Here is a 26,390-nt window from a genome sequence, read left to right on the forward strand (position 1 = left end):
TATTTATCTTTTGATAGGAAGACTTGCCTCGAGTTCAAACGGAAATTGAAGCAATGAAGAATTTGAGTCACCAACATGTTTGTCGTTTATACCATGTTATAGAGACAGCACAGAAAATCTTCATCATCCTGGAGGTGACTGGCTGAATAAATTTATAATTCTATGTATATTTTTGACTGAAATTGTGAAATAAATTTTCATCCTGTATTGATCGTTTTAACAAAGCCGTTGAAGATGAGCTTTAATTCTAATCCAAGATTTTATCTAGACCTTTATTTTTTTCCCCTTGCCTTTTCAGCCAAATTAATTATTTAATGCTTTTAATTAAAAGGTAGAATGAAATATTCTTTATGCTTGCTTATCTTTCAGTTAGGTAATAGATACAAATTGAGCTTCCAGCTGTTAGTCTCTGATCAGTAACTTGAATGCAAATAGAGCATACAATCTTGAATGGGAATGAGGAGCAGAAGTTTTACTGAACTAACCTGCACCAAATCACATTCGCCTATAATCTCCTTTCTGATTATCGAACTGGCGGAGCTACAATTCTTATAATTTGCTGCATACTCATCACTTCCTGTCTTCGTAACCTCCTCCAGCCCTCTAAACTTTTGAGATCTCTGCATCTCTTTGCACATCAACAATTTTAATTGCTACAGAAATTCACAGCTGCAGTTACATCTGCCTGGGCCCTAATTTCCAAAATTCCCTGCTTAAGCTTGTTAGCTTTTAAGCAAACGTTTTAAGATGCTGATTTAAATCCAGCCTCTGAGGTTTTTGTTTACCTGCATAATATCTCCTTTATAATACTTCTATTGCATTATCATGCTGATAATGCTCCCGTGAAGTATGTATGCAAAGTCAAAGACATTCCACAAATGTAAATTATTATTCTATCACCTATAATAAGTCCAACTTTGAAGTTCATCCGAAATACATATTGATTTTCATCTCCAATTTATGATTTGAGAGCATTTAAGATTTATCTCTGCGTGCTTTTTTCGAAGCAGTTTTTAAGTACATACAAATATTTTTATTCCAGTACTGCCCTGGTGGAGAGCTGTTTGACTATATTATTGCAAAAGACCGATTGTCGGAAGAAGAAGCTCGGATCTTTTTCCGTCAGATTGTATCAGCTGTGGCTTATGTTCATAGCCAGGGCTATGCTCATCGCGATCTAAAACCGGTATGTATTGCCAGAAAAGGAATTATTTGTTCTATTATGTACCTGATATTTGAAATAAGTGAAGTTAATGTGTTGTCAGACTTTTTTTTAACATGTGCAGAAAGACTTAATTAATTCCCCATATTACACTGGCTTGCTAAGTATCAGATTACATTAAGGACTACCAACTATTACCAACTGCTGGAGTTGCATGTCGGTCATGGGAGACATCCACCCACAAAGGCCAATTGTGAACCAATGGAAGTTTACATCAATCCCATAGCTTTTATATTTTATCTACAGTCTGCACATGAATTAAGATTTATTTACTCAACTCCATTTGTCACCATTGATATTGGAATTCAGGACACTTGACATCTGTTCCAGCAGGATTACCATTACTCCACCACCTGGTAAGGTCAATAGAATAGTGATCCAGGGCCCTGGGCTAATGTTCTATGGGCGTGGGGTTGAATTCCACCATGGCAAACATTCAAGTATGAATTAAATAAGATCTGAAATTAAAAGCGAGCCAAATGATGAGGTACTCACCATCAATTGTCATGAAAATACATCTGTTTCACTAATTTCCTTCAAGGAAGAAAATGTGTCATTCTTGTCTGGTGGTCATGTGACTCCAGACCCACAGCAGTGTGGTCAACTCTTAACTGCCCTCTGAAATTGCCCAGGAAGCCACTCAATTGCAAGGCAATTAGGGATGTGCAACACATGTCCACCTAGCCCAGCTCTGTGCATTGTTGGAGCAGACTACTGCAGATGGTGGAATTTGTACTGAAAACAAAAAACGCTGGTGATCACAGTAAGTCAGGCAGCATCCATGGAGAGAAAGCAAGCTTATGTCCCTTCACCGTGGCATGGTGTCTCATTCGTTAGCACTGCTACCTCACCACCAGGGACGTTGGTTTGATTCCACCCTGGGACATTATCTGTTTGTGTGGAGTTTGCACGTTCTCCCCATGTCTGCGTGGATTTCCACCGGGTGCCCTGGTTTCCTCCCACAATCCAGGGATGTGCAAGTTAGGTGAATTGGCCATGCTAAATTGTTCATAGTGTACAGAGATGTGTAGGTTAGCTGCATTAGTCAGGGGTAAATGTAGAGTAAGAGGGTAGGGAAATGGGTCTGAGTGAGTTACTCTTCAGACCGTCAGTGTGGACTTGTTGGGCAAAATGGCCTGTTTTCTCACTGTGTAGGGATTCTATGATTCATCTGATGTACATTGGTTGTGGGATCACTTTGCTGTATCAATTGCATGATGCTTCTGTTCAGTTTGTATTTTGTTGCTTCATCAGATTGTGACCATATTCCAGCAACCTAAAGCACCCCCCACCAACACTTGGATCAGTGACCCTCCTTCAGATCCAAAATATTTAACTCTGCTTTCTGTCCACAGGTGCTGCCAGACTTGCTAAGTTCCTCCCTGAAATTTTTATTATTCTGTGAGCATCAACTAGGAATGCAGAACTTTGATATTTTGACAATTTTAAGGACACTTTACCTGAACGCATGAAGTATTCACATCATTTATGTGGAGGAGCCAATGTTGGACTGGGGTGGACAAAGTTAAAAATCACAAAACACTAGGTTTCGTCCAACAAGTTTTGAAAGCTAGTGCTTCAATTAAACCTGTTGGACTAAACCTGGTGTTGTGTGATTTGGAAATTTATTCACAGCAAGGTAGATGATTTAAAGGCACATCAATATATTAATAAGGCAAAATCTCAGATCAGAAGAACATTATAGGGAATCTGCTTAGGTGGGAGTTGCAGTAAGGAAACAAGGGGCAGCAAACACTGAGTTCTTCATGGGACACTAAGCAATAATGGTCTTGGATGACATGGTATTAATTAGAATAGACAAGCAAGTATATTGAGTAAGTACGGTAATCATGGGAGACATTCAATCTGCATGTCGTCTAGGTAAATTTGAGAGCTAAAGCTGCAGGCAATGAATTTCTGGACTGTGGTCGGGATGTTTTTCTTTTGGTTTTGAACATTATAAAGCCATACTTCGCAAGAGCAGCAGTAAGCCAATTCACCCATTGAATATCCTCTGCCTTTCATGAGATCACAGCTGATCTGATAATGCTCAACTTCACTTTCTTACCTTATTCCCATTACCCTTGATTCCATTGCTGGGTTAAGAATCTGCCTATCTCAATTCAGCTTGATAACCCTCTGGTAAGGAATTTCACAGATTCACTACTATCAGAGAACAAATTCCTTCTCATCTCTGTCTTAAGTGATGACCCGTATTCTGCAATTGTGTCCTCTGGTCTTTGATACTTCCACAGCAGGGGAGAAAAAACCTTTCCACGTCTATCCTGTCATGTCCTTTGAGAATCTTGTCGTGGACCTAGCAAGGGAGTCGTGGAAGGAATGATCTTTACGCAACGCAGATAGGGGTGTGGAGGGAAATCTCTCTCTGGTAGGGTCAGTTTGTAGATGGCGGAGGATATTGCAATGCATATCATGATGGAGGTTGGAAGGTGAGGACCAGGAGGGCTCTGTCCTTGTTGCGGTTGGAGGGGTGGGGTTCGAGGGCAAGATAGAGTATTCCAAATCTTCATAACTGTGTGTAAGATGAATTTTGCCAAGTATGAAATGGCATTCTCTGTATTTTTAAAATGGTGCCCCAGGGTTCTAGATTCCCCAGCCAGGGAAGCTATCTTATCTGCATCTATCCTGGATCTAGAGTTGGGGGCTAAATGTAGTGTCACAGCTTGCAGATGGCACTCGAGTGAGAGAGCAAGGTGTGCAGAGGACACCATGTCTGCAGAGAGATATGGTTAAGTGAGTGGGCAAGGGTATGGCAGATGGAATATGATGTTGGTGAATGTGAGGTCAACAATTTTGATAAGAATTACAACAGAATGGACTATTATTTATGTGGTGAAAAATTGAACATGCTGCTGTGCAGAGGGACCTGGATGTCCTTGAACATGAATGACAAAAGGTTGGCTTGCAGGTGTAGCAGGTAATTAAAAAGGTAAATAGAATATTGTGCTTGTGGGAGATTAGAAATGTTGTTTTTGCAGGTGGGGAGGGGAAGGGAAGGGGAACATTATACAAACGGTCGCGGAAATCTTGTAGCATGTAGCATACTTAAGGCTAAGACTTTAATAAATATAGAGGGTCTTTTAAAGAAAATAGTTTTAAGTTAGAAAATAACCATGAAGGGTTGTAGCTGACCACAAAAAGAAGCAGCAGGGGTATTTCACACTAAAGCTTATAGTATGATAAGAGAAACTGGATAAAAGAACAAGCTGTAACAAACAAGGAACAAAGAATGCAGACAAGGACAGCAGGATGGCCAGATAAGAAAATAACTAACAAGTGAGGTAATCGGCTTATAATAGGATGGGAAAAGGGAGGCGTCATTCCGCAACTTGTAAATTAAATAAGAATGTTAACAGGCTCTGTTTTTGCGCACATTTCTGCTTGATTACAGAAGCGTCCAGTTCTTGCAAGACTGTAATAAATTGTTCTTGTTTCCAAGGCTATGTCTCAGGCTGATTGATTTGTGAGTGAGTTCTGTTTCTCACAATTGTGGGCTCGTCCGGGATCCAAAACTCCGACCGCTTGACACTCTTGGGATGACAGGGGAGGTGCACCTTGCTGATTTCGGTGATCTCCGACTCCCTTGCTTGTCGTTCGCGGTTTGGGCGAGTACGATCCGGACTAGGAGACCCTGGAAACAAGGCGGGCAGACACGGCGGGTTCGGTCGGGCAACTCTTGTGCACAAGACCCGTGTAGGGAAAGGTCTTAAATGATATATCCAGGCGACCGGGGGCAGCGGTGTTTGCTGCAGGAATTGCCGTGGGACGGGGCACACGAAAATGACCAGGTAACTCTGTGCACAGACCAAGGTAAGAAAAGAGACCTTTAAGTATTGCCTTGGTGGTCAGGTGTACGAAAATACGGGGAATTGGCAATATATAAAATTAAGCAGATGTCCATGGAAAACAGCCCGTGTCAGAAGGGCTAGTAGCTGAAGGGCTACTGAGGGTGCACTTCGTAACTAACTTATGGCCAGACGTCCAGAAAAATATTCAAAAGCTAGAGGAGTTGTTGCGGGAAGCTCAAAGTGTCTGAGACGTGTGTGTGTCTGTGTGTGTGTGAGAGAAAAGAGCTGTACAGCAAGTAGAAAGTTTAACCCTTTGTGATTCTGTTTGAATGCACATTTGTTTGTTGGTGATTGAATGTTTGTGCTTTGTTACCTGGAGCTTGAGATCCAGGACTGTTTTGAATCTGTTTTCTACTATGGAAATTTTAACATTTCTTTTAAGGTTAAGGATTTTACAGATTATGAAATAAAGTGTTAACTCCTGTTCTTTTTACAGGTCATGACTGCCTTACTATCAGTTTCTAACTAATCTCTTTTATCCTTACAAAAGTGATTTATGGAGAACAGTTGAAGTCTCAAAAAAAAGCATATAATTGGTCAGATTAATCGGACGAGTAAGGTGTCTAGTCAGGACCCTGAAGGGGTGTGGAAGAAGGTGACACCAGACCTCATTAATTAAATTAGCAACAATGGGAGGCACGGGGAGTTGCCTGTGTAACGATGGATCTGTAAATAACATTAAAGGGGGATATATCCCGCCCAACAGTTCTTTGGGGAGAATGTTGGGTAATTGGGAACACAACTCCCGGACACGGGAGAAAGATAAGGCTACAATGATAAACTATTGTTGTTTCGTTTGAACTAGAGAAAGTATTAAGGCGCCTTGTATTTTTTTGGCCCAAATATGGGTCCGATGAGGGTTGGCTGTGTCAAGATATAAATATATATGTCAATCGGAAAGAAACATACAGTCAAGAAGAGTCAGAATATGCGGCTTATTGGATAGGGAGTGCGGGAGTAAAATTATGTCCCATGAATACGGAGGAATCTGGGAAAGAAAACAAAATGGAAAAAGGGAAGCCACAATGGGATCCCTTAACGTGTTTGCCGTCCCCATATACTACTCCCCGGAGCGAGCCTACAGCTCCCGAAGTAGAACCGAGTCCAGACACGTAAAGGAGGGGCAGAGATAATGGAAAATGTAAAATTATGTCCCTTACGAGAGGTTCCAATTGGAGAAGGTACAATCGGATATGTAAACGCTTCCTTAACTAGCAGTGAAGTTAGGGTCTTTAAAAAGGAAATGAAAAGTTTAATAGATGATCCGGTTGGACTAGCCGAATAATTAGAGCAATTCCTAGGGCCTAATTTATATACCTGGGGAGAACTGATGGCAATTTTAGGAACGTTATTTTCAGGGGAAGAATGAGGTATGATTAGGAGAGCAGCTTTATAGGAATGGGAAAAGAAGAACCCAGTTGGGGAAGAAGGGGCCCCAGCAGAACAGAAATTCCCAAATGTTGACCCTCATCAGGAGAATAATGACAGAAGAGATAAACAGATAGCACAGAGACTCTTGAAGGTCCAGTTTGTAACTAAATCATGGCCGGACATACAAAAGAAATTATAGAAATTAGATGGATGGAGTGAAAGACAGATGGAAGAACTGTTATGTGAGGCACAGAAAGTGTATGTGAAAAGGGAAGATGAGAAGCAGAAACAGAAAGCTAAAATGATGGTGGAGGCAGTAGAAGAAATAACAAAAAGGAGACTGGGATCAGGGGATAACAACAGGAAGGATACGAAAGACAAAGATTGGACACCTGGGAAAGGAGGCAACAGGCAGGGTGTTAACATTGCGGGAAAGTGGTGCATTTTAAACGGGAATGCCCGGAATTAGCACGAGAAAGGGAAGCCGTTTCCCTAATGACCTTAGATGAAGATTAAGGGAGTCAGGGGTTCCTTCCTCCTGAGACCCTCTGGGAACCCTTGATAAATTTAAAGGTGGGACCTGAAGGGGAGTAGGCAGTATTTTTGGTGGACACAGGAGCAGCACAGTCATCCCTAAGTTTTAGACCTACCGGTGTTAAATTGACTAACAAGAATCTCTGTTTCCGGAGTAAAAGGCGAAGAATTCTTGGTTGGCTCAAAAATAGGCACCCTGATTAGAAGAAATGATGAGGAAGTGATAGGACCGATTACTTCCAATGTCAGGAATATATAGTAATTATTAGGTAGGGATTTGATTATATTGCTGGGCTTAAAAATTGGGGTGGAGGATAGTGCAGTGACTGTAACGATGGCTAAGACAACCCAAGGAAGATGGATCCTTCCGGATGGAAGGGAGTTATTAAGTAAACCAGTCATGAGAAACATCCTAACCACGTTGCACCAAGGCAGTCATTGGGGCTCCCAAGCTATGTGTGACGTAGTGTTAAGGGAGTACGGATGTAAAGGGATATACACATTAGCCAAGCAGGTATGAGCAGGATGCCCGACTTGCCAAAAGATTAATAAGGAAGTAACGAGAGGAGGGCCAAGAGGTGGAAGAAGCCCTGGAGTAAGACCTTTTTCAAAGAATACAGGTAGATTACACAGAATTACCCCCAGTAGGGAAACAAAAGTATTTATTAGTCCTAATGGATCACCTAACTGGGTGGGTGGAGGCATTTCCAATGTCCTCGGCTACCTCGAAGGGAGTAGTGAAAACTCTTTTCGAACATATATAATTCCTCGATATGGAGTGGTGGAAAGTATAGATTCAGACCAAGGTAGCCATTTTACCTCTAAGATCTTACAAGAAGTAATGGCGTGATTAGAAATCTCTTGGGAATTCCACACTCCTTGGCACCCGCCTTCCTCTGGACGGTGGAACGAATTAATCAAACCTTAAAGAAGCAATTGTCTAAGCTAGTCCTAGAGACTCAATTACATGGACAAAATGTTTACCTATCGCGTTGCTACGCATTAGGACTGCGCCTAGACGTGATATTGGCGCCTCGCCTTATGAGATGATGTTTGGATTATCTTTCTTGGATGGAAGAGGGGAATTACCAACTGTAGAGTTCAATGGTAAGTTTTTAAAGAACTATATTGTGGCCCTCGGCTCTGTCTGTCCTTAGGAAGAAGGGTCTGTTGACCCAGGCACCTCTACTTGAGTTCGCCATACATCGGATGCGACCGGGTGATTGGGTCCTGATAAGGACCTGGAAAGATACCAAACTGCACCCAAGTTGGGAGGGACCGTTCCTAACCTTCCTGACTACTGAAACAGTTGTCCGAACTGCTGAAAAAGGGTGGAGTCATCACACTCTTGTTAAGGGCCCGGTGGACACTCCTTCACCTCCGACAGTGACAAGCTCATCCTACAGACAACCCTCTGAAAATAAAGCTGAGCAAAAAGAATGGACTGAGATAAAAGACTATTAAGTATTGGTTAAAAAACTGTATCCAAAACAATTGTCTCCCTGGTATTTAAAGGGTTAGGGAATAGACAGATAGGGTTGTGAGCTGAAATGAATGGTCAGCTTTATGTTGTCATGATAATATTGGCGCTAGCTGCCAAGGGGGGTGGGGAAAATCATTTTACCACTTTGTCAGAATTATGCTAAACTAAAGGGGCATACCAACTGTTGGGTATGCGTGGAGATCCCACACCATGGGAAATCCGGAATTCCTCTCTCGATAATACACTTGCCAAAGAAGAACAATTTGACTTGGGCTCAAATGATACAACTTGGAGATTTGAAAAGGGTAATTATAACTTTGCGGAATGGTTCCCTCGACCAGCCCTGAAAACTCTGGGTGCTATTGATGGCCTTAGAGTTCCCACCCCCCCCCATCTCCCCCACCCCGAAAGGAGCAGTAAATACCACTTGTTTCTATAATCAAAATGATACTGCACCCTTCTGATTAGGAAAATCATTTTGTGTCTACACCAGCCAAGCCACTGCCATGACCATTCCCTGAATAGTAAATGGGACATATTGGGTGTGTGGCTTAAAGGCCTACCCATTTATCCCCGGCGAGAAGTAAGTTTGGAGTGGTGGATGTAATGGGAATGGGTGCTGGGTCCATCCAGTTCAGACACTGCCTCAAAGCCAGAAAGGCTGGAGTGGCTGCTGCTATCTTGCCTATGTAATTCCCCACTTGAGGATGTTAAAGAGAGCCCCAAGAATACCTCGGAATAAACAAGGAAGAAGGCGAGTAACCCGGAAAGTAACCAAAGGAGATCGCCTCCTCTGGACTTTGATACCTATGTATGGGACCGCTCGAGCAGGAGTAGAAATCCAAAAGTTGGCGGCTTGCCTGGAAGAGTTGGCCAACAATACTGCTGATGCGTTGGCCGAAACCCAATCTCAGGTAGCAGCTTTTGTCTCAGGCTGATTGATTTGTGAGTGACTTCTGTTCCTCACATGCTTCATTGCTAGAGGGATGGAATTTAAAAATAGGGAGGTTATGCTGCAGTTCTATAAGAGTTCTGGTGACGCCATACTTAGAGTACTGTGTACAGTTTTGATTTCTTTACTTGAGGAAAGATGTACTAGCATTGGAGGAGGTGTAGAGGAGGTTCACTAGGTTGATTCTGGCGTTGAGGGTTGGCTTATGAGGAGAGATTGAGTATACTGGGACTGTACTGTTTGAAACTTATAGAAACATATAAAATTATGAAGGGAGTGGGTAAGATTGTTTCTACTGGAGGGTGAAATTAGATCTAGGGAGCATAGCCTCAAAATAAGGAGGAGTGGATTTAGGACTGAGTTGAGGAGGAACTTTACCCAAAGGGTTGTGAATCTTTGGAATTCCCTGTCCAGAGAAGCAGTTGAGGCTACCATGCTGAATATTTTTAAGGCAAAGATAGATTTTTGAACAGTAAGGGAATTAAGGGTTACAGTGAGCGGGTGGATACGTGGAGCTGAGTTCACAGAAAGATCAGCTGTGATTTTATGGAATGGTGGAGCTGGCTCAAGGTGCCTGATGGCCTACTCCTGCTCCTATTTCTTATATTCTTATGTAATAGCAAGGTAAGTAATATCCTGTGCATGTTATTCAATTGATGCCAAATAGACAAGTCCAGGTTTAGATTAATTCAGCATGCTGCCTATTTAAACAACTGGAACTCTCCGAACGGGGAAAAAAGTACTATTCTTTGCAAAATTCCAACTGGGATTATTTTACTTACTGAAAGGTACTGAAAAAAAAATTTCATTCTCTTTGATATCACAATTGTTTAAATAGTACGTTACAGGTGAAGTGTATTTAGACTGACCCTTTTGAAGTGCTTTAATTCTGAGCTTCAAAGGGTTGTCCTGTTGAACATTTTTATATAATGCATCTCATTAATTTTTTTTTAATGCATTAGCCAGATTGGATTTAGAGTTTGTGAATTAGAATCCCTACAGTGTGGAAACAGGGCATTAGGCCTAATAAATCCGCACCAACCCTCTGAAGAGAATCCCACTCAGACCTATTCCTCTACACCTATTACTCTACCTGCATATCTTTGTGACTGTGGGAGGAAACCGGAACACCCGGAGGAACTCATGCAGGCACTGGGAGAATGTGCAAACTCCACAGGTGGTCGCCCAAGGTTAGAATCGAACCCGGTCCCTGATGCTGTGATGCAGCAGAGCTAACCACTGAGCCAATGTGCTGTCCTGTGGTTTAGCTGCACACATTTTAATATGCTTCTAGTAGAATGAGTCTGACTTTCAGTAGAATGTAGTTGGGAGAGGTGAGTATTCATGTGAAATTTCAACTGTGCAATTATGAAATACTGGAAAATTATAAAAGAATTATCATTTATGAACTGTGGTAGGAAGTTTGCTTCTAAGAACAAAGCAAACAATATTTTTAATATTATTTACTTGTAATTTTATCATTTGTTTAATTCCCTGGGTAGATAATTATGATCTCCAGCAACCAGAATATAGCTTGTTTTGTTTCTTTTGTATTCACAGCCTCTAGGTTCCCAGTATTGTTACTGTGCTGCAGCACATTTGCAGAGTAATATGTGGCTCCTGCATGCAGGTTATTTAATAAAATGCATCAACTTGCCAAGCAGGTTTAATAAGATGGGGATTTGCATGTTGGAACTGCAGTGATTGACCAGCATTCTGGTTCATATGTTTCTCTTGGGGTTTGAGATATGTTTTCTGTCCTCTCATAGGACTCCTGATTCAACTCCTGATTTTCCTTCAGCTATTAATCGTGGTGACAAGGTCAGCATTTCAGTTTCAGCATTCATAATAAGTATTGTAACTTTTTTTTGTTCCCTGTAGGAAAATCTACTGATAGCTGAAGATCATAGTATAAAGCTAATTGATTTTGGTCTATGTGCAAAACCAAAGGTAAGTGCAGTTGTCACTACAGAAGTTTGTGTTATCCACTTTAATTTTCTGAAGCTGGCCTATTTTAATTTCAAAGTTCTGGCAACAATAAGTATTCCAGAATTTGTGGGCGGCACGGTGACACAGTGGTTAGCACTGCTGCCTCAGCGCCAGAGACCCGGGTTCAATTCCTGCCTCAGGCGACTGACTGTGTGGAGTTTGCACGTTCTCCCTGTGCCTGCGTGGGTTTCCTCCGGGTGCTCCGGTTTCCTTCCACAGTCCAAAGATGTGCAGGTCAGGTGAATTGGCTATGCTAAATTGCCTGTAGTGTAAGGTAAGGGGTAAATGTAGGGGTATGGGTGGGTTGTGCTTTGGCGGGTCAGTGTGGGCTTGTTGGGCCGAAGGGCCTGTTTCCACACTGTAAGTAATCTAATCTAATCAAAACAAACAATTCAATTGGCAGGGTTTATAGTTTGTTTATCGAAGTCCAATGGATTTTCTATGCTGATACTATCTCTGCAGTCCAGATGATGTTATTTGTGTGTACAACCTGCTGACCAGCCTTGAGCTTGAAGGCAATTAACCTCTTTCGTACTTTGAAAAGTTTGTGTTCAAGTGTTATTTGCAGCTACTGTGACCCATTGTGGTCGAAGTATTTTGAAGGCTAACCTCGCTAGTGTTGACAACAATAAAGATTTCTGGCTGGAAAATTTTTATTTTGTTGACCACTGGTTCAACCTAGTTGTAGAATAAGTCTGAAATATTGTCTCCTCGACAGTTCAACATAGTATATTTTTATTTTCACAAACTATTAATCCTGCTAGTTAATTAATTAATCTTCCTGCTTTACTGTTAAGTTATTTTATTTATGTTATGAACATAAGACTTTCGTAATCTAGACAACACAAAGTACTTTGTAGCCAATTATACACTTTTTTGTTACTCTTTGTAATATGGAATTGGTGAAAGACCATTTGCACATAGCCAGGTCCCATACCAGCAATTAATTAAACAGATCATTTCTGTTTGGTATGGGTGAAAGAGTTAGCATTAGGCAGAGCACAGGGAAAAGTCCCCAATTCTGGGGAAGGTGGGGCCTGTTTATGAAGGAGAGGTTGCACCTGAACTGGAGGATAACCAATGTCCTGAGCAGGAGGTTTGCTAGAGCTCTTCAGGAGCGTTTAAACTAGATTGGCAGGGGTGTGGGAAGCTGAGGTATAGATCAGGTGATGGAGTAGTAGTAAACAGCCAGATACAGCATGCAGAGAGTCTGTAAGGAGGTATATGCACTTGATATGCCAAAGGTGCAGTCAGTGTGATGGGTTGATGTGTGACTATTTTAATGCAAAAAGTATCAGGCATAAGGGTGATGAGCTCAGACCATGGATCAGTACTTGGAACTATATGTTCTGGCCATTACGGAGGCTTGGATATCACCGTGGCAGGAATGGTTGTTGGATGTTCCAGGGTTTAGATTTTTCAAAAGGAATGGAGAGGAGAGACAAAAGAGGGTGGAGGAGTATCACAGCTCCAGAAAGGGAGGTTGTCGAGGAGGGTTTGTCTAGAGTCAGTATGGGTAGAAGTCAGAAACGGGAAAGAAGCAATCACATTATTGGGAGTTTTCTACAGGACCCCCAATAGCAACAGAGGCACGAAGGAAAAGATTGGGAGGCAGATTTTGGAAAGGTGCAGAAGTAACAGGGTTGTTGTCATGGGTGACACTTACTTCCCTAATATTGATTGGAACCTCCTTAATTTAAATAGTTTGGATGGAGCAGTTTTTGTCAGGTGTTCCTGACGCAATATGCAAAAAGGCCAACTAGAGGGGAGGCCATACTGGAATTGGTGCTTGGCAATGAATGATGCCTGGCGTCAGATCTCTCGATGGGAGAGCATTTTGATGATGATGATCATCATCATCACAACTTCCTGACCTTTATTATACTCAGAGGGATAGGGGCAGACAGTATGGGGAAAAAAATTAATTGGGGGAGGAGAAATTAAATGCTATCAGGCAGGAACTGGATTGCCTAAATTGGGAACAGATGTTCTCCAGGAAATGCGTGAAGAAATGTGAAGGTTGTTTAGGAAACACTTGCTGATAGTGTTAGATAGGTTTCTCCCACTGAGGCAAGAAAGGGTTGATAGGTTGAAAGAGCCTTTTGGATGACAAGGGATGTGGAACATCTATTCAAGAGGAAGAAGCAAATTTACTTAAGATTAAGGAGGCAAGGATTAGACAGGGCTTTAGTGGGTTACAAGGTAGCCAAGAAGGAACTGAAGAATGGACTTAGAGCTACGAGGAGGGCATGATAAAGCTTTGGCGGATAGGATTAAGGAAAACCGTAAGGTGTTCTACAGTTACGAGAAACAAGAAGATGGTCAGAGTGAGCTTGGGTCGTTCAGGATAGTGGAGTGAGCTTGTACCTGGAGTCGGAAGAATGGGAGGTCCCTTGATGAAAAGTTTGCTTCATTACTCTCTACTGAGAGGGACATTGACGTTTCTGAGGATGGCATGAAACCGATTGATATGCCAGAACAAGTTCACATTAGGAAGGAGAATGTGCTACAAATTTTTAAAGATAGATCAATCCCCCTGGGCCAGACGTGATATACCCTAGGTTACTACAGGAAGTGAAGGAAGAGATTGCTGTGCCTTTGGTGATGATCTTTGTGTTCTCACTGTCCACTGGAGTAGTGACAGATGATTAGACAGTGGCAAATGTTAGTCCCTTGTTCAAGAAAAAGAATAGGGATAACCCTGGGAATTACAGACTAGTTGGTCTTGCGTCAGTGGATGGCTAAGTATTGGAGAGGATTCTGAGAGACTGGATTTATGATTACTTGGAATACCATAGTTTGATTAGAGATAGTCAGCATGCCTTTGTGAGGAGCAGGTCATGCCTCGAATCTTATTGAATCCTTTGAGGATGTGACAAAACACGTTGAAGATCGAGCACTGCATGTGGTGTCCAGCAAGGCATTTGATAAGGTTCCCCATGGTAGGTTCATTGAGAAAGTAAAAAGGCATGGGATACAGGGAAATCTTGCTGTCTGGATACAGAAATGGTTGGCCCATAGAAGACAGAGGGGGGGTAGAGATGGAAAGTATTCAACCTGGAAATCTGTGACCTGTGGTGTTCCACAGGGATTGGTTCCAGGACCTCTGCTCTTTGTGATTTTTATGAATGACTTGGATGAGGAAGTGGGAGGGTGGGTTCATAAGTTGGCTGATGACATGAAGGTTGGTGGAGTTGTGAATAGTGTGGAGGGCTGTTGTAGGTTGCAATGGGACATTGACAGGATGCAGAACTGGGCTGATAAGTGGCAGATGAAGTTGAACCTGGAAAAGTGTGAAGCCATTCACTTTGGAAGGTCAAATTTGAATGCAGAATAGAGGGTTAAAGGTAGGATTCTTGGCAGTGTGGAGGAACAGAGGAATCTTGGGGGTCCATGTCAATAGACCCCTGAAAGTTGCCACCCAAGTTGATGGGATTGTTAAGAAAGCATGTGGTGTGTTGGCTTTCATTAGCAGGGGATTGAGTTTAGGATCTGCAAGATTATGCTGCAGCTCCATAAGAGTCCTGGTTAGGCCACACTTGGAATATTGTGCTCAGTTCTGGTTGCCTCATTATAGGAAAGTTGTAGAAGTTTTAGAGTGTGCAGAGGAGATTTACCAGGATGCTGCCTGGACTTGAGGGCATGTCTTATGAAGAAAGTTTGAGGGAGCTAGGGTTTTTCTCATTGGAGCAAAGAAGGAAGAGAGGTGACTTGATAGAGGTGTACAAGATCGTGAAAGGCATAGATGTAGAGTGGATAGTCAGAGACCTTTTCCTATGGCTAAAAAGTCTTTCACGCGGGGGCATAATTTTAAGGTAAATGGAGGAAGGTTTAGGGGAGATGTCAGAGGTAGGTTCTTCCCACCGAGATTGCTGGGTGTATGGAGTGGTGGTTGAGTCTGATACGTTTGGAACATTAAGTAACTCTTGGATTGGCACATGGAAGTCAGTACAGTAAAGGGTATGTAGGTTAGTCTGATCTTAGAGTAGGATAATATCAAGGGCCAGTGGCGCTGTACTGTTCTATGTTCTTCTGTTATAAGAGCTTTTAGGGCCAGCTGAAGTGGCAGACGGCCTTGATTTCAAATCTCATTTTTAAGATTAATTCCAACTAAGCATACCGTAAGATCCTTTATCCAAATAGTTTACTTTGTGCTGTGGCCTTCTAGGCTCGCTCACATTTAAAATGCTACCCTGGGGTATCAGCAGTCATAATCTGCCAAAAGTCCATAATCCATTTAAGTTAGTTCTTTAATTAATGAAAAATACATTTTTCAAAAGCTCCACATCTGAATTTAAACCAGTTCAATGGGATCTTGCATTGCAATGTGATACTGAAGGAATGCTGCATTGTTGGGCAGTGCTGCCTTTGAGATGAGACATTCTGTTTCAGTGACCATGAAACATGTATTGGCATTTTCTGAAAAATGTAGTGAGTCCCCCCAATAGCCTCACCACCAATCCTCTTTGGTTAATTGTTTCTCTACCATATTGTTTCAATCAAATTTTCTATTTGTGGGACGTTGTTCATAAAATAGCATATTTACCTTGCCTCTAAAACAAGTGTTTGCTCTGAGAAATAAGTCTTTACTGAAGTTGCTACACAATTCTCTTTTTAAAAAAGCTTCTCTTGGTAACTATGCTCAATCCTAAGCCCTCTTACAACTAAAATGTATTAATATGAGCCTAACAAAAATATGCACTGTTGAGTATGTCAAGGTACTGAGATGTCTGGTGGCATTTATGGTTTACTTTTGATAATAGTAAAAAGCCTGTTCAGATGACTTCTCCTAGGGTGGGTGATGTTTGAACCCAGGCTGCCGCTTTCTGTGTCAGAAGAGCCTTTGTAACTTGTCTTAAGGTTAACCTAATGGGATTTCAGCACTTGGTGACAGTAAGAAAGAACTGATTGCAATGGAATTAGTATTTCGGAGGTAATTGAGCATTGTATCCCTCTGTGATGTCACTTGACTATGTTTGCTCCACTGTTTGCCAATCAACTGGATTAGGTTGATTGCGATTTAACCCTTTCAACACAATAAAAAAAAAAGTACTTGAAGTTTCAGTCTTCAGATCCCTGATTTAATTCAATCAGTGGTTGCCTTTATGCTGAAACCAATCACGTTTTGATTGTCTTCAAAAGATGGCATGTTGTTCAGTATCTGAAAATTTACAAGTGTAATGTTTCTCTATGGCTATTTCAAAAATAAAATGTACTGATCTTGGCATTTCAAGAACATAGAGGGGAGTTATCAGTTAGATTTTTGTGTTGCTGCTGGACCCTGGAGAGTTTGGATAAAATAATCCGTAAATTTGAAGAACAGCAACTTGGAGGTCTGCAAAAATGATCAGTGTGCTTTCTAATATTAATGAATTTAGGAGAGAGAGTTGAAATAAAGTATAAAATTAGCTAAGTAACTGAACATTGCTTGAATTAAATGGTTTCCATTTGGCATATATAGACCTATTACAGTTTCAATTTTATCTGTTGCAGGGTGGTTTAGATTATCCTTTAAAAACGTGCTGTGGTAGCCCAGCCTATGCAGCACCTGAACTTATCCAAGGGAAAACTTACATTGGCTCTGAGGTGAGGTATTTTCTTTGAATAGTAAGTAGTAATTAATTTGTTTTAAATCTCAAATTAAGGGCTGTCTTAAGCAGGTTGCTTCCTCAGTCTGGTCCTACGCGAGAAATTGAACATGCATTTACTACTTTGAGACTCTTCAAATGTGGAATACAAGCTGACCGTGTTAATCCAATGTCTTGTTGCTATCTATTCATCTTTTGAGCTGAATTAGAAGTCATCTATTTGGCTCATCACTCCTTTGCCTTGAAGAATTGATTTTTGTTTTTTTAGTTCCATTCCTTTACCCTTTCCCATATCCTTAAGAAGTGAAAGCTAATGACTTTGAATTTGTTCATGGGATGTGGATATTAATGGCTTGGTCAGAATTTATTGCCAATCCATAATTTCCCAGAGGCAATTAAGAGTATACTACAATGCAGATTTTCTTTCCTAAAGGGTACTAGTGAGCTAGGTGGGTTGTAAACTCTGCACACGATAAAATATTCTAGTCCTTTTACTTTTTTGGATGACGTTGTTCTCTGTGGTTACTAATTCAGAGATGATTGGAAATAAGGAAAATTTATTTTCTTCATCAAAATCTCTAAATTTCAAAATCCTCTTGATAATCTTGTAACTTTTCTTTGGAATGAAGTTAGGTAGTCTTCACCATTCACCAAGATGCTTATTTTGTGTCCTCGTCAAAATTTGATAGTCTTGTCAACCTAATATCTAGATAATTAACAAGGATCCCAACATTCGTACTGCAAATAGCCCATTTAGATCTCTCCAGAGTGTATCTGTTAAGTACAAATCTTTTCTCTCATTTTGCCAACTTCGAAGCCGTGGAATCATATGCCTTTAATTTTATTAACAAGCCTCCAATGTAGCAGATTCTCAACGTTCTTTTCATAATTCTGCTGCATTCTGTTATAAATGTGGACAATTAAGCTACAGGAGCTGGACACTTTACAAACATGAGGGAGGAACTCAGCATGTTCCTGCAAAAAATAAGGCTCAAGTTATTGTAGCTGGGCTTAGCCTGAAGTGCCAAGTGGATGATTCATGTCCGTTCCCTCTTGAAGTCGGTAGCTTCTCCCATCCCAGGTTGAAGGGATTTCATGTCATTGAGTCATTATAGCCATCTGCCTTATCAAGGCTATGAAGGCCCTCTGTAAAGCAATCCAGTTAGTCCTAATGCATGTACAATTTCCTTTTGAAAGCATTGATTGTCTTTGCTGCCAACACTAAGCAGCGAGTCCCAAGTCTATTCCACTCATTGAGCTTTGTGAACGAAATCTTCTTCCTCAAAATCCCTCTCTTGTTTTTAACCCAAATCCTTAAGTGTGTGTTTATCTAGTCCCTATACTGTCAGCTAACAGTAATATTTTTTCTATGTCTACCTTATCCTAACCTGTTGTCTTTAAAAAAAATTAGAGTTTTACAGTATAAACAGGTCATTCAGTCCATCACATCTGTATTGGTTCCTGAAAGAGCTCGTCCCATTCTCCAAGCCCTATCTATGTTGCTCTCTAAATTAATCATTCATCTTGTACATTCCCATCAAATCATCTTTACCCCAAAGTAGAGTCCCAACATCTCCAACCTCAACTGGAACCATTTTAGTAAATTTTCTTTAATTTCTTTTGAGGATCTCCCAGCCTCACTTGATGTCATATTTAATGGCTGTGTATATGAGATACTACAAAGGTTGTGGGCATCAACAATGCTCCAGTTGTATTAAAGACTTGTACTCCAGAGGTAGGCATCCTCTATACAACTGTTGCAATATAGCTACAACACTAGCATAAACTCATAATTGCAGAAAATTGCCCAGGTATACCCTGTCCACAAAAGGAAAGACAAATTCAATCTGGGCATTTACTACCCTTTTAAACAGTTCAAAAATCAAAATGATGTTATTAGCAGTACTGCTCAGCAATACTTTGTCAGCAAAAACCTATTCACCAATGCTCCGTTTAGGTTCTGCCACAGATATCTGGCTCTGGATCACATTGCATCCTTGGTCCAAAGATGGCCAAGTGTTGAATTCCAGAGGTGAGGGCAAAATTACTTTCCTTCTCATCCAGACCGAATTTGACCAAGTGTGTCTCAAGAAGACGTGGTAAAATTAGTGCTGAAAATGTGTTGCTGGAAAAGCGCAGCAGGTCAGGCAGCATCTAAGGAACAGGAGAATCGACGTTTCGGGCATAAGCCCTTCTTCAGGAATCTGAAGAAGGGCTTATGCCCGAAACGTCGATTCTCCTGTTCCTTGGATGCTGCCTGACCTGCTGCGCTTTTCCAGCAACACATTTTCAGCTCTGATCTCCAGCATCTGCAGCCCTCAGTTTCTCCATGGTAAAATTCGTGCAAAGAAGCATTGAAGGAAACTCTCCATTGGTTGAAGCCCTGCCTAATAGAAGATGGTTGATCAGTGGCTAAAATGTTTAGCCCCAAGACATGGCTGTAAGAGTTCTTCAGTTTTATTCTTAGCTGAGCCATCTTTGGCTTCTTCACAAATGGGGAGAAAGTGAGGTCTGCAGATGCTGGAGATCAGAGCTGAAAATGTGTTGCTGGAAAAGCGCAGCGAGTCAGGCAGCATCCAGGGAACAGGAGAATCGACGTTTCCTGAAGAATCGACGTTTTCCTGAAGAAGGGCTTATGCCCGAAACGTCAATTCTCCTGTTCCCTGGATGCTGCCTGACCTGCTGCGCTTTTCCAGCAACACATTTTCAGCTTCTTCACAAATGGCCTTTCTTTCATCATAAGGGCTAAAGTAGAATGTTCCCTGATGATTGCACAATATTCAGTCCTATTTGTTACTCTTCAGATAATGAAGTGGTCTCTACCAATGTCTCGACCTCAGTGCGTCGTGGCACAGTGGTTAGCATTGCTGCCTCACAGCGCCAGAGACCTGGGTTCAATTCCCGCCTCAGGCAACTGTCTGTGTGGAGTTTGTAAATTCTCCCGGTGTCTGCGTGGGTTTCCTCCAGGTGCTCCAGTTTCCTCCCACAATCCAAAAATGTGCAGGTTAGGTGAATTGGCCATACTAAATTGCCTGTAGTGTTAGGTGAAGGGGTAAATGTAGGGGAATGGGTCTGGTAGGTTGCTCTTCGGAGGGACGGTATGGACTTGATGGGCCGAAGGACCTGTTTCCACACTGTGAGCAAAATTAGATTAGATTAGATTACTTAATGTTTCAATTAAATCATAGCTAATTTGATCCACAACTTCTCTTTCCTGTCTTTTTTCCCCATAATCTTTGATTCCCTCACTGATTAAAACATCTGTCTCAGCTTTGAAGATCCTCCAATGTCCAGCTTTTTGCAGTAAAGAATTCCATAAATTCACTAACCGCCTGAAGATGTTCCTCCTCATCTGTCTTAAAATGCCAACTTTTTCTCGAGGGCAACTAGGTATGCCAGCAATGCCTATGTCCCAAGATTTAAGCACAATCACACTGGATGAACTTGGGTTTTCTTTTGTCGAATAGTTCCACAACTAACTCCTTGATATACTTGTCTTGACAATGAATTTTCAAATAGTTACATAGTTTTACTTCAGTTGAGCAAGGTTTAGAGGGAGATGGGCCAAGTGTTGGCATACGGGACTAGATGAGGTTAGGATATCTGGTTGGCATGGACGAGTTGGACTGTTTCTGTGCTGTACATCTAACTGTGTATGGTGGGGACTTGGGGAGCTACACTATATTATGATTATCACTTAAAATACTTCTAGAAATTTCTTAACTGTGATATAACTGCTTGCATCTTTTGCTTTAAATTAAGATTTATACTCTTAAGATTTATGATTTTCTTTAATAGGCAGATATCTGGAGTATGGGAGTTCTTTTGTATGCACTTCTCTGTGGATTTCTCCCATTTGATGATGATAATGTGATGACTCTTTATAAGAAAATCATGGTATGAATGTTTTCTTGTGTTATCTGTATGTATTTGCATAAATATTATTTTTGTCAACATTCTCCATCCCTCCCTTTTCCTCTTGCTCTCTCCTTCCCCCACTCCCCCAATCCCGCTCACTCTCTCTCCTCCTCCCCACCCCAGTCACGCTCTTCTGCTTCCTCACACACTCTCCCTCCTTCTTTTTCTCCCCCTCTCATGTCCATAGTATTTTATTTTGGCCAATGGAGTAGACTCAAGTTTTTGGTGCGCTTTTGCAAAGTTGAGTTGTTCAGTCACCATTTAATTTACAGTTCAATTGATGAGGCAGAAGGATGTTGTTAGAATTTCCATTATCTTGGATAATTTGTGTATAATGATAAATGATCTGTACAACACCATGGGACAGAATCCCACTTAGAAATCACATCCTGGTCAAGACCCAAAAATTTGTGTAAGTTGTCATTTTCTTAAAAAAAAAATGTAAGAGTTTGGCTTGAATGAATGTGACACCCGCAAGAAGTACTTCCTTGTCAGATTATGGAGTGCAGCTGAAGTCTTTTTTTCAGAATTTGTTAGTCTTCCTTTAAAAAAATTGAATGTGTGCTAAAAAGATGCACTTGATTTATAAACGTTTATCTTGTAAACTGAGCTGTGTTGGTCACTGTCTTATTTTGGAACAGTGTTTAAAGAACACTATATGCCAAATATATGGCCATGCCACATTCTTTCTGATATTAATTTGCCAGAATATAATTTTTACGTGGGGCCTAGCTGGACAGGAAGCCAACCTGACTTGCAGCTCTGCAATTTTCCTTTGAGCAGTTTTAATCATTTTCACCTCTCTTCTGTTTCCCATTGATCTATCACCCTCTTGTGACAAAAATGATATATTTTATTTATACATCAATGTATGCCTCTAACAAATTTCTCTTATGTTTCTAAGTAATTAGACATAGAAAAAGTGTAGACCACTTGGCTGTTTTGAGCTTGCTCACCATTTCTTATGTCAGTCCTATCATCCCATGAATCTGTCCGGTAAACCTTTATTGCACTTCCTCCGTAGCCAGCACATTCATCCTCTGATAAGAAGACCAAAAATTGAGCACAATACTCCTAGCTGTGGTCTCACCAAGATCCTGTAAAACTATGGCAAGACCGCTTCTGTACACAAATCCTCTCACTAAGAAGGCCAACATACCATTTGCTGCTTTGATTGCCTGCTGCACCTGTATCCTTATTTCAGCGACTGGTTTACAAGAACACCCAGCCCTTGATGCACATTCCCACCTCTTAATTTACAGTCATTCAGATAATCTGGCTTCTTGTTTTTCTAAATGGGATAACCTTATTTATCTTCATTATGCTTCACTTGCCATCTGAGTCAACTTGTCCAAAACACACTGAAACATCTCTGCATCCTCTCTCAGCTCACCCTCCCAGCCAGATTTGTCATCTGCAAACTGAGATATTACATTTGGTTCCCTCTTCTTATTCATTAATATAGATTGTGAATCAGTGGGCTCCAAGCACTAATCGCTGCAGTACCATGTTGGTCACTAGCTGCCACTCGGAAAACAACTTCTTTATGCCTACTCTTTATTTCCTGTTTGCCAGCCTCTTCTCTACCCAGTACAATACCCCCAATTGCATGCACTTTAATTTTACATGCTGAATGTAATTACATTTTGTGAAGCATGAAATGAGAAGAACTGAATGGCCAATGTTGCTGGTTGATTTTTACTTCTACTGTAATTTGAAGCTGCTATTTGTTGAGAGAGACTCTATATTATAAAAATTTTAACTTTTTTTTTCCCCACAGAGAGGAAAATATAATGTACCTAAATGGCTCTCACCGACAAGTGTTCTCGTTTTGAATCAAATGTTGCAGGTAGAATTCCCTTGTATCAGTTATTTTTGAATCGATTTTATTTTGGAATTGATTTTTAAAAATTGAGTCTTAAAACATTGTCTCCAAAGATCTGAAAAATTGATCAATTTACAAAGTTATTTGCTGTGTATTTTTGTTGGTGTAGCTGTGCAAAAATAATGACCACTGAGTCAGCTAGCACCATATCATAAAATGTGTTCGCTAAGAAAAGTACAATGGAATGTCATTTGTGAACTTCACATTTAAGAATACGTATGTAACCCAAATAGAAGAGGATTTCTTTTTCGATTTGAGAGTCTTTGTTCTGTGGAATTCTCTTCTCCAGAGAGTAACTGAGGCAAGGTGATTTAATCTAAGGTTAGATATCTAACATTCAAAGACTGTGGGTTCAAGAGACTTTACTACTTCAAATGCTGATCAGCTTTTCATTTTTGATACTTTATAATACAAAATCTAATTTTTTCATAGTCAGTAACTGTGTCATTACTTCCCTGACCTCAAGCTGATTACAATTATCAATCAAACACAAGAACTGGTATTAGATTATCCATTTTCTTTTCAGTGACTGTGTTGGAAATTGGACAGGAGGATTGTGTTTTGTCAACAAAGAAGGTCTCCATAGTGTATTGGGTCAGTCTCTATTTGAATTGCCTTATTTGTAGGTGACATTTAATTTCTTATTTCTTTAAATACCCTATTTGCAAGGGTATTTAATTATTAATATTATTGAGAGGGTGCCATACATTGTGCATTGGGTCTGAACAGCACCTGGAAGCTTGAATACAAGTACATCAATTTGAAATTTTAAATTCCATATACAATCCTGGAAAAATGGGTATCAAATGCATTTTATCTGAGTGCCTTTCAAAGCTGCTTTGACATATTCTGAGTGAACTTCTGGTCTTGTCGATCCAAACATTTTTAAGGAGTGTGATGGTGCATATTCTCTTTAAGAATTGGATTGAAGTGCAACTTGAGTGCTTCCACTTTTATTTCCTGATTTTTGAATCTTCAACAATCTTAGAAAATAGTGAAATTACTTTTTTTGTGAATGATGAAGTGATCCATAAGGATTTTCTTTAGCATGTTTTGATGTTTGTATTGAATAACTTGGAAATGTTTTGGTTCTATTGTGTTCTATGATCTGTTATCTTTTCTCCATTGGCACATGTCGGGTGATTTTCACCTCAGCCTTAAAAATAAAGTACCAAGGCAGTAAAACTTGTCCAATGTTGTGCTAATCATCTGTACTTCTGAGAATGATCACGTAACCAGGATTTCCACTTCTTTAAGATCCTCCTCTGAAGGGAAGTTCATATTATTATATAAGCAGTATCTGAAAGATTGATAGCAATGTACATTTTAATGGCTTAAACTTGCATACAGGTCCATATACCAGAAGTGCTTGATTGAAGGTGCAGGATATCAAGTTCTAAGAAAATTTATTTGACCTACTCAATTTCAGAATCCTCAACCATCAATGATTTCTTATGTTGGGCACAGTGTTTATTGTACAACATTATGTTGAGTGTCATAGGGTTCAATCAGCCCTTCCAGATAAAGGACATTTGCCCAAAACGCCAAATTTCCTACTCCTTAGATGCTGCCTGACCTGCTGTGCTTTTCCAGCATCATGCTCTTGACTCTAGAGTTCAATCAGTGTCATATAGCAGAAAGGTGGAAAGTAGTGTGTGACTTGCCATGAGGAAGGTCTACTTATGGTTCAGCCAGCATTTAACAAAAGATATGCTGAATTGGTGTTAAAACTTGGAATGTTTCAAATGCATTGTTTGAAACTGGCAAGCTGCCTGGGACTTTACTGTTTTTCTGGGGGATTAGCTTAAAGATGATATTTTTTAAATCCTAGTTTATAAAGAGCAAACATTTGGCAAGATGGTACCAAACTTGAGCAAAGTGCAAGTCTCCTATCCTTTCCTCACTCTTGATTTTCTGGATCACATATGTAATTGGACTCAACAAGTCTTGCATCATCTATAAAGGGACTAACTGAGTTTCAGACCTTTCATCAAAAATCTGACATTCTTATTTGTCTAGAATATTTACTCAGCCATTAATAAATCTTGGGGAAAATATCACTCTTGGAAATACATGTAGGATTCAGATGACCAATTAGAATCGTCTGTAAGTTCAGGAGTATGATTGAAACACTCCAATAATCTATATTTTTTGTACAGTTACGACAATTCACTTGATTTTCAGCAATGTTTACATCAGAGTTGGATTCTGTGCCCAATCCTGCTGAGAGAATGAATGATCAGACATATGAAAGCGGTTCATCTATTGGTTCAGCTATGATAGTCTTGAGATTGAATAACCCACCAAAAATGAAAGACCAACTAGTAATTCAGGGTTCACCCCAGTTAATTTGCCTATGGATTGTTCTGAAGTGAATATGTTCCCACTGGCATTGTTGGTGCACCTATTTGAAATGAACTTGTGGTTTAACAATGCAGCTTCTCAGGGGCACATAGGGATGGGCAATAAGTGCTTGCCCAACCAGCAATGTCCACATCCCTGAGAATTAATAAAGAACACTTGGATTCGATTCTTGAGTAATGCCAGAACCTTCCGAACATAAGAATCGTTGAGTTGTTCTCTAGCCCTAGTCGTTCTGATATTAATGTTGCAGCTGTGTCCACTCCAATTAGAACAGAATGGTACAGCACAGGAACAGGCCCTTTGACTAAGACACATGCTACCTTTTTAAACTAAAAACCTGTTGTCTCTATGCAGTCCATATCCCTCTGTTCCTCGCTTAGTCATATATCTGTCAATCTGCCTCTTAAATGTTAATATTGTATCTGCCTCAACCACCTTGTCTGGCAGTGCATTCCAGACGCCTGCCAGCCTCTGTTTTTATATATTTTTTAAAAACCTTGCATCGCACATCTCCTTTAAACTTCTCCCCTTTTACTTTAAATGTTTGCCCCCTTGTAATTGGCATTTCCCTCCTGGGTAAAAGTCTTTGACTATCCATTCTATCAATGTTTTCATAATTTGGTAAACTTCTATCAGATTGCTGCCTCATCTTTCAAAATTCAACTGAAAAGAAGTCCAGTTTATTCAATCTCTCCTCGTATCTAATGCCCTCTAAACCAGGCAACATCCTGATGAACCTCTTCTGTACACTCTCCAAAGCCTCGACATCCTCCTTGTAATGTGGCACCAGAACTGTACTCGATATTCCAAATCTAGCTTAATTAAAAGTTCTATACAGCTTCAACAAAGCTTGCCAATTTTTACGCTGTACACTGACAGGTGAAGACAAGTATACTATATGCTGTCTTGACCACCGTACCCACTTGTATTGTCACTTTCAGGGAACTGTGGATCTGTAAGCCTATATCCCTCTAGGTGTATGTTGGTGCTACTAAGAGTTGTGCCATTTACTATGTACTTCCGTCCTGCATTCAATCTTCCAAAATACATTCACCTTGCATATCTTTAGATTAAACTCGACCTGCTATTTCTCCACCTAAGTCTCCAGGATTAGTGGTGCTGGAAGAGCACAACAGTTCAGGCAGCATCCAAGGAGCTTCGAAATCGACGTTTCGGGCAAAAGCCCTTTGCCCGAAACGTCGATTTCGAAGCTCC

At 40.7% G+C, this 26,390-nt stretch overlaps 1 protein-coding gene across 1 annotated transcript in view; it reads left to right on the forward strand.

Annotated features, from left to right (window-relative positions):
• The window catches only part of melk (maternal embryonic leucine zipper kinase), an 85,072-nt gene that overhangs the window by 2,698 nt on the left and 55,984 nt on the right, over window positions 1–26,390 (forward strand). Inside the window, exons 3-8 of the mRNA XM_087993180.1 lie at window positions 18–134; window positions 1,043–1,186; window positions 11,313–11,381; window positions 16,914–17,006; window positions 20,807–20,905; window positions 22,707–22,775. Of these exons, the coding sequence (XP_087849306.1) occupies window positions 18–134; window positions 1,043–1,186; window positions 11,313–11,381; window positions 16,914–17,006; window positions 20,807–20,905; window positions 22,707–22,775 (591 nt within the window). The remainder of the gene's footprint in view (window positions 1–17; window positions 135–1,042; window positions 1,187–11,312; window positions 11,382–16,913; window positions 17,007–20,806; window positions 20,906–22,706; window positions 22,776–26,390) is intronic.

Source organism: Chiloscyllium plagiosum, unplaced genomic scaffold (genome assembly GCF_037043375.1).
Source record: "Chiloscyllium plagiosum isolate Xiang-an unplaced genomic scaffold, Cpla_swu_hap1 HiC_scaffold_2, whole genome shotgun sequence".
Taxonomy (NCBI): Eukaryota; Metazoa; Chordata; class Chondrichthyes; order Orectolobiformes; family Hemiscylliidae; genus Chiloscyllium; species Chiloscyllium plagiosum.